Genomic DNA, 8,910 nt, shown 5'->3' on the forward strand with positions numbered 1-8,910 from the left:
TGTTTTAGTAAATTCACCTACTCTCAAAATTACAAGAATTTTTCTCTATGCAGTGGCTACAATGAAAGAAACTGATATTTTCTATTTCAAAAAGAGGCACACAATATACTTTCCCATCTTACCAGATTTAAATTAATATTTAACATCAATGTAATGGTCCAAGTCCTATCATCAGTCAGACCTCTTGGAAATGTACGAAAATGTATGAAAAATTCATGCCTACTGTAAGGACCAAAAGAGCCTAACTCAATCCTAATCTGAAAATATAGGGACAATGTTATTACATAATACTTCAAAATAAAGTAACAATTGATTACATTTGAACCTTCAGTACACTCCAATATTTCTTTTAAACAATTATGACCCCTTCAATAAATTATTCCCAAACAATTCTTTAATACGGTTTTATGGTACAATGCCATAGACCCAGATCAAAAAACAAATAATGGTATGGGTCAGCCTTACAAAACTAAATGTTCTGCATACTTGGAATAAAGATGCTAAGGAACAGAAACCCATTGTTAGAAACAGGTAGACTTTGTGTAGCTTTCAACAGGGAAGTTTGGATGTAATTCCATTCAGAGGTAAAAATTTCATAATCATTATTAATTGCACACCAGAAAAATGGCTTGATTTAACTCTCTACCTTATGACAATATTTACAAATAAAATTATTTCAAGTTTAATAGTAGAAAAACAAAATGCTAACAATTAATTTAAAGGGAATAAGTATTTCTGGGATTTAACTCCAAAAGTCCTTAGATATCTCTAAATGACCCTCTATGAAAACTGGATTAAAAAGCAATCAGGGGCTTCCCTGGTGGTGCAGTGGTTGAGAGTCCACCTGCCAATGCAGGGGACACGGGTTCGTGCCCCGGTCCAGGAAGATCCCACATGCCGCGGAGCGGCTGGGCCCGTAAGCCATGGCCACTGAGCCTGTGCGTCCAGAGCCTGTGCTCTGCAACGGGAGAGGCCACAACAGTGAGAGGCCCACGTACAGGAAAAAAAAAAGCAATCAGAATTAAGATCTCTGTAGAGCAGAACCAACCAAATATATACTAGAGGTAGAATGTCTCCTTTTTCCCTACATTTTATTAGATTTTCCTTATATTTTTAACAACTTTTGTTCATGCCAATAACCCTAAATTAATCGATAGAACTTCAAATTTTATTAGCATGTTAAAATTACCAAACACTTTGATCATCATTCATCTGCCAAAGAAACATGACAACTCAGTATTTTTTCTCCTTTAAAGCAAAATTAACAAATTTTTAATCTAGAGTAAAGCTTTAATACTCATTTTAGATATTCCTCTAGTCCATTTTAAATGTTTAAGAACTATATTCTGGTTATTAATAATGACATTTCTTACCAGGATCTGCTAATCCAGTGGTCTCTAACAGTATGTAATCAAATTTCCCTTTCTTCTGCATCAAATTCTCAATAGCTTTAAGGCCACTGTCCCTGGAGAATGCCAAAAGATGATATACATTGATTGCCTGAATATTTTAAAGTGATCATCACAAACATTTAAAAATATATTTAGCAACCAGGGATAAAGATCTCTTTAGGCATGTGGAAATTTACCTCAGTCCCAAGTATTTACCAGTTTGGGGGAGGGGAGGGAAATGGATGCATATATGCTGACAGGTAACAAGAAGTCAGATACTTGATGAGTTAATACTTTAATTTTATTAAAATTAAAAGCAGAGGGAATTTTAATATACCTGACTAAAGTAAGTCAGAACCTGTTATTTTTATAGCTTTATGAAAGAAAAAAATCCATACAGAAAATGACAAAATTTAGGAATTACAGTAGCTTAATATAACAGCTAAAGGGACACTATAATTAAATACCTTTCAATTCTGTTCTGAATTAGAGTAGCAGGCTTTAATTTCCTTTTTTTCTTAATAATATCAAAAGTGCAAGAAAATATTTAATTTTAATTGTCTAAGAAAATCTGTTAAGTTTTAGCCTTGTTAATACACTTAACTCAAACACCTAAGATAGTAAATGATGTAGAAGAAATTTAATTCACTAGAATATACAAAATCAACCATATGGGTATTAATTTTCCTAATTTGGTCAACATTTGAGTGACTACTATGTGTCACTCCTTTTCTAAGAGCTGTTATATTGGTGAATAAAACACTGTCCTTGGAAACAACTATAACTGGTGGAACAGGATGTGAGGTTTTTCTCTTTTTTCATGGTCATTTATTTTTGTTTTTAGAGGTTGAATTCTTGGAAATAAGACCAATGACTTATTAAATTCAGAATAATCATTTTTTACACATTAAATGAGACTTTCATTCATCACAGGGATTATTAATTAAAACCTGACATCAAAAACAACAACAAAAACTCAATAAAAGGACCACAGCATTAGAGCAGATAGAAAAACAAGGCATCAAGAAATGCTTTAAGAAAATGCATACTAATAAGTCGTTTACTTGAAAATACAGTGAAGAAGATTATGTAGATTCAGTTAATTTACATAAGGAAATCAAAGCTAGAAATATAACCAATAAACATTTCCAGAAGCCAACAAGCACACAGTAAAAACATTCCTCACTTTACGGAACAGCAGAGGCAACCGTTTCTAAGTTCCAGCCATTCTTCATAGAGTTCTCCACCTTGGCTGACAGCTAAGGATTTCTCCAACGCACTTCCTAGAATGATTAACAAGAAGCACTCTTTAGATTATGTCCACTAGTCAACCAAAAACAAAGATGAGTATACTCAATAATGGAGCAGATTTCAAAGCAGACAATACATTTCGTAACTTTTATTCTTTCCTTCTATTCAGGCTGCCTCAATATTTTAAACTATACTACTCTAGATTATTTTAGCTTTTCTTTCTTTTAGAGAATTTAAACCCCTAAAGAGGCAAATGTAAAATCTACTTCCTCTTTAGGCCTCTTACTAGCCTGCTCCCATTTCCTAATAAAGTAGCTATTTTAAAGGCGTTCTTTCTTGTCCATGGCCAACTCTCTAGACAGACCAGTATGTTTATATATTGGTTTTTATATGCCCTTCAATCTCTTACCTATGTTTTCTTTTCATTCTTCCTCTAAATTGTTTCTGTGTCTACTAGACAGACTGTTCAGTATTCCCCATATGAGTTATACCCTTAGTTCATTTTGAGGAAGTTTTGCTTGGCCAGGGTACCAATGTTCTCATTTAAAAATTAAATTTTAATCAAATACACATACATTTCCTAGCAATGCTTACTTGAGAAAGGATAAGGTATATTTGAGAGCCTGAGATGCTTGTTATCAAATAAGAATTATTTAAAAGTCTTACTTTTCCTCCAGTAAAGAAACATACCCAAGCCAGGAAAGAGTTCTAAATATCCAGTAAAGCAAATGACCAACAACAATAACAAAAACCTGAATAATTTTTCACTTACATATATTTTTTGTTTATACTTCAGTTAGGCAATGATAAAGAGTTTTGAAAGGGGCTGCTACAGAATTCAGGGTGTAGAGAACATTAATAAAATGAAAAGGAAAGTATTACAAATGCTGTAAAGGACAAAGTTGTGAAAAAGGTCCAGAAAGAGTGAAGAAAGATAGTGAGAAATAATAATAAATGTAATCAGTGTCCAACAGAAAATCAGTTAACAAGAAGTTAGAATTAAAAACTATGATTAAAAAATCTTAGGATTTTTATTTTTGTCTAACAAGACTCTTTAGTTTACTGAAACTATCTTCGGTTTACTAAAACCAGAAATAAAGTTCAACTAACAGGCCTCCCATCCTGTTAATAATCCTAGCTCCTTTACCAATTTGTAACTGAAAAAAAAGTATAATTTAAGAAATACCCTAACTGAAGTTATATTTTTTGGCTAAACATGAGATTTATTAAAATTCACACTTCAGAAGAAAAGCTTATAAAAGAAATCAGAGAATTGTGTCTAACACTGCTGTATACATTTTTTTAAAACACAGTTCAATATTAAAGACAAAAAAACTGGAATGTTAAATATACACATTTTCACAGATAAAGGAAGTTGCTTGAGGATGGAGACCACATGTTTAACTTATTTTTTAAATCTTCTGCTTTAACTTTTGCAGAATAATAAACGTTCAACAAGATAAACTTATAAGCCTGAAGCATTTTCAAATATATTTCAAAAGCTGCAATTATACAATACAGTCAGTACAAAAGGACCTTCCTAGTTGGTACAAAAATCTTCCTGAAAGATATTCTTTCATATCCTTAGATTTTTACTTCTGGAGATATTTATTTTATGCAAAAATCTAATTTAATTCTGTTGGTATGAATTCTAAAGTTAAACAAAATAAAATTTTAAAGAAATTATCTTATTTCAGTATCTCGAATCCATACAAAATAAAGCTTAACATAAATGAATCTAATTTTTCCAAAACTATCTACAGCAATGTGTTCACATTATCATGTCTTGCCTTTTCATTTTAAAATATAGAATATCAATTCACCAGTTGAATTAACTGTCCAATAAATTCTTGCAGCATGGCATTTACTGAACTTTACTTACCTTCCCCGAATTCATTTAAAATCACTGCTATTCTTTTACTATGTTGTTCTGTCAAAATATAGTTCAGAAGTGTTGTCTTCCCAGCACCTATAAAATATGTTTTAAATAACAAAATTCAAAGACTAATTTTAGAGACACAAAAAAAGATATAAAGGGACTTCCCTGGTGGTCCAGTGGTAAAGAATCCGCCTTACAATGCAGGGGACGCAGGTTTGATCCCTGGTCAGGGAACTGACCCATATGCCGCGGGGCAACTAAGCCCGAGTGCCACAACTACTGAGCTTGCGGGCCTCAACTAGAGAGCCTGCGTGCTGCAAACTACAGAGCCCACGCGCCCTGGAGGCCACGCGCCACAACCAGAGAGAGAAAACCCGCACACCACAACTAGAGAGAAGCCAGAGCGCTGCAATGAAGAGCCCATGCACCGCAAAGAAAGATCCCGCGTGCCTCAACAAAGATCCCACATGCCACAACTAAGACCCGATGCAGCCAAAATAAATTAATAAATTAAAGTCTTAAAAAAAAAGATATAAAGAGTCTTAACACTCTTTAAAATTTGCATGCTATTCAAATATTATTTAACAGTGGTAAAAGAAGATTCTAGAGGAAAAGATTAAAGTATCCTTTGAAAACTATTAAAAATGCTTTATGCTAACATAAAATTTTATAAATATTTACAAATACTCCAACAAGGTGTGTCACATAGATTTCTTTGACCTCATATGACAAAAAAAATATACCTTCTATATAACTTACACAATTAATGTAAGGGCATCTAAATTTTCTATTAAATAAGGAATTATTGAAGTAAGGGCTCCTAAGGAATAAAGTACTTGTGTAGTTTATAAAACATAAAATATTTAAATCCCTTCACACGATGACAATGTTTCTTAGTCAAGAATATATGGTTTACTTCCCCAGAATTTACACATAAAGACCTTTCTTTTATTTTAACATTCACCATTAACCAGACACAAATTCAGAATATCTATATGGCTACTTTTAGTATGCTTAAAGCAATCTATAAAATTGATTACACACACACACACACACACACACACACACACAATGGAGAATGGACCTAGGAAATGTTAACAAAAGACACAATAATCAGTATTAGGAAAGAAAAGTTCATAAAGCTATGCTAACTCTATCCAGTAGGTGGCACATTATACCTAATACATTCAGCTCAAGCAGAAGAAAAACTTGTCTTGTGAACCATACATACCAAAGTCCATGGAGGAGAAAACAAACAAACAAAAAAACCCTAACTGCATGCACATACTAGTGCAGTTCAACTGTATAAATATGTCATTTATTTACCTATTTTTCTGCTGGTGCGCATTTGGGTTGTTTCTAGTGTTTTGCTATTACAAATAATGCTGCTAAGAACTTTTACAGGTAAGCTTGTACACATCTTCCGAAGTACATTTACAAGATTTCTAGGGTATAACTAGGAGGGATTTACTGAGTAATAGGGTATTAATATCTTCAACTTTTTTGGGTCACATTCGTATAAAGCTATCAAAGGGATGGAAGGCTTATATTTAGCGGGCTTTAGGAAGCTCAGTATCACTAAAGGTTGACATTTAGAATGGAAGGGACAGACCTTAAGGACACAGGGCAATGAGAAAATTCTTAAAACCAGTCCAAGTGTGAGACAGGTGCCCTGAGCATGAGTGCTGCACTAAGCAGTGGCAGTGAAATTGGAAAGGAAGGAGTGGATGTAGGAGACCTAACAGAATTACTAGGGCTTCATAATTAACCATATTATGAAGCAAAAGACGTTAAGACACAGTTCCGTACTCAAAAGTCTCCTATGGACCAGATTTTATACTGAGCCTTGGTGAAAAGTGCACAAGACACAGACAAACTCTCTCTACCTTCAGGAAGCTTAGAAACATTAAAGGAAGTGGGAGAAGGAGGGGAATTCAGAGCAATAAAGAAGCAATTATGTCATGGGATAACACATTCAATAGATATACAAGATGTCAGGGAGCACCTAAGAGGGACATCTAGCCAGAGGACTAACAGAAGAAAGTATTCCTGGGGCCAAGACACTTGGCACATTGTAGAAGTAAAAGTCGCTCGGTGTGGCTGGGCCACAGTTTCGCAGGCTAAAGAGGTGGTCAAGAACCAGATTGTAAAGCTCTTGTAATTCATGTTAAGGAATTTGAACTTTAACCCAAATAGAAACCACTGAAGGGTGTGACAAAGTCGATTGACATTCATAAAGATCATTAAGGCTCAAATACAGAGAATATATTAAAGGGCAGCATGACTCAAGACCAGTTAGGAAGCTTTTAGAATATTCCAGATGGTTGGGCTCACAGAAGCAACCATCATTCATGATGGGATGGTAACATGAAGTTTTAGACATGCTGAGTTTGACATGTCTGTGGGACATCAAAATAGAAACCAGCTGGGTATGAAGTTAAAAGGATGGACAGAGAGGGAAAAAAATAAACTTTAAAGGAGAAGCCAGAGAAGTAGGTGGAAAATCTGATGAAAAATGTGATGGAAACCAAGGGAACAAGAGTTCAAGAAAGAGAAAATGGTCAAGAATAAGTAAGGAAACTATCCCCTAGATTCAGCAACAAAGTTGCTGGCATTAGTCCTCACTCCTAAGCTTCAGACCATTATCTCCAATGCTCTTCTGATCTACCAGTGAGCAAAATGGGGAAAGACAGGAGGGCAAGTCTAAACTATACTGTTTCAGAAAAGAAATTTGCTCAACTTCACAGTAGAGCAGCCTCTGAATAACAGTGGGAAATTCCTTTATTAATAAATAAACTCCTTTATAAAATTAATCCTGAGTAAAAGTGAAAATAAACTTAGTCTACAAAGCAACAAAAGAGAAATGCCAGTGATTTAATTCCTATTTTTATATAAAAGGCCCTCAGGTGCACCAAGTTTGTACTTGTCTCCTGCAGCATCTAGAAGTGGTACTATTTTCCCCAGATCGTTTCACTTTATCTATATTTCTTAACTTTTTCCACACTTTTAATATGGTATTTATTCTAGCCCTTCTAGTTAACTGTAAAGTTTTAAAATAATACTTCTCAAACTTTTCCAGTAAAGTACCTCTAGTGTAAGGGCATAAACTGTCCTTCAGGAAATTGTACTATGTTTATAAAGCTATGAATTCAAGTGATCCCATGAACTCCTGAAAGTCCTCACTTTGAGAAATATAGCCTTTGAGAGCACAGTAATTTTATTCTTACTCTTTCTCCTACAGTACTTTACAAATAGACCTCAAAAAAAAAATGTTTGAGATAGGAGTACTTTACACGAAAGGCTGGAAGAGACTGGCTCGTGAGGAAGAGAACTATACTGAGGAATGGTCCTCCGGTGTCGGGCATTTTCAGAAAGGTCACACTTTAATTGGAACAGAGTTATACGGTAGGTATTTCTTGCCCCACTAAGCAGAAGAGAAAAGCAAAGTCAGACAGGTGACTGGAACTATTTCCGTTTTCAAGTGAGGCAGGTGAACTTTAGAAATACAAGGTAACTTGTTAGAGGTCACATGCATAATGAGGGGCGGGTCCGTGCTTCACACTGCAAAGCCAGAACTAGTTTCAAAAATGCGAGGCGAGGCTAATTTTCAATCTCACTTGATAAATGTGACCCTAACTTAGAGGGGTCTAAGCATAACCTCTGAGACAAAAAGCAACCCAGTCGGAGAGCAACTGACCCAGCCCCTACCTCAGAGACATTTGCTGTCGGCCAGAAGGCCCCGATGCCTAAGGAGAACAGGCACCGTCAGCCTCAAACCCACAGGACAACAGCGTTCACTGCATTTTCTGACCGGGACTGTTAGTTACCTAAATACCCGGTGATAATTGTGACTGGGATCTTAGCGCCGGGACCAGACGTTTCCTCCTTCTCCTCTCTTTGCTTCGTCTTAATGGGGACCAATTCAGGACAATCCTCCTCCGCCTGCTCCTCTTCCCCATCCGCAGAGCCAATACCATGAAACATCCTGGCAAACAGCACAGCACACCTCTACCTAAGAGAAACACCTGGAATCAAAACGCCGGCCCGCAGCTGCGCATGGTAAGCGCGCGGCGCGTGCTTGACGTCATCATGCCGCGACGCGTGGCGCCTCCTGATGCCGCCCACGGTTATCACCTGGTCTCCGGCTGAGGACCGCCTCCCCTCTTAGACACGCCCCCAGGAGAACTGGGCAGGTCCCTGGGGCGTGTTCTCTGAACCGGACCCGAGCGAGGCGGACTTGTTGAGCCCAGACCTTACGTCGTCTCTGTGTGCGCCTTTGTCCTTAAAAGCTAATGGCTGGTTGATGGTAGAGTTGAGTCCCGGGTGGTTGGAACCTGGAGTGAGTAGCCTGTCCTAAACAGCTCTCATGAGGAATAGGCTTTATCAACT

At 36.4% G+C, this 8,910-nt stretch overlaps 1 protein-coding gene across 2 annotated transcripts in view; it reads right to left on the reverse strand.

The window, feature by feature from the left end:
- The window catches only part of LOC309963536 (zinc-regulated GTPase metalloprotein activator 1A), a 43,872-nt gene extending 35,287 nt beyond the window's left edge, over positions 1 to 8,585 (reverse strand). For both annotated transcript variants that reach the window (XM_082841977.1, XM_082841976.1), the window contains exons 1-4: positions 8,349 to 8,585; positions 4,525 to 4,611; positions 2,578 to 2,674; positions 1,374 to 1,465 (exon numbers count right to left, since the gene is read on the reverse strand). In XM_082841977.1, the coding sequence (XP_082698103.1) occupies positions 1,374 to 1,465; positions 2,578 to 2,674; positions 4,525 to 4,611; positions 8,349 to 8,505 (433 nt within the window). In that variant the 5' untranslated portion in view covers positions 8,506 to 8,585. The remainder of the gene's footprint in view (positions 1 to 1,373; positions 1,466 to 2,577; positions 2,675 to 4,524; positions 4,612 to 8,348) is intronic.
- Between the last annotated feature and the right edge of the window lie 325 nt (positions 8,586 to 8,910).

This window comes from Leucopleurus acutus, assembly GCF_964270905.1.
Source record: "Leucopleurus acutus genome assembly, chromosome: 7".
In the NCBI taxonomy this organism is placed as follows: Eukaryota; Metazoa; Chordata; class Mammalia; order Artiodactyla; family Delphinidae; genus Leucopleurus; species Leucopleurus acutus.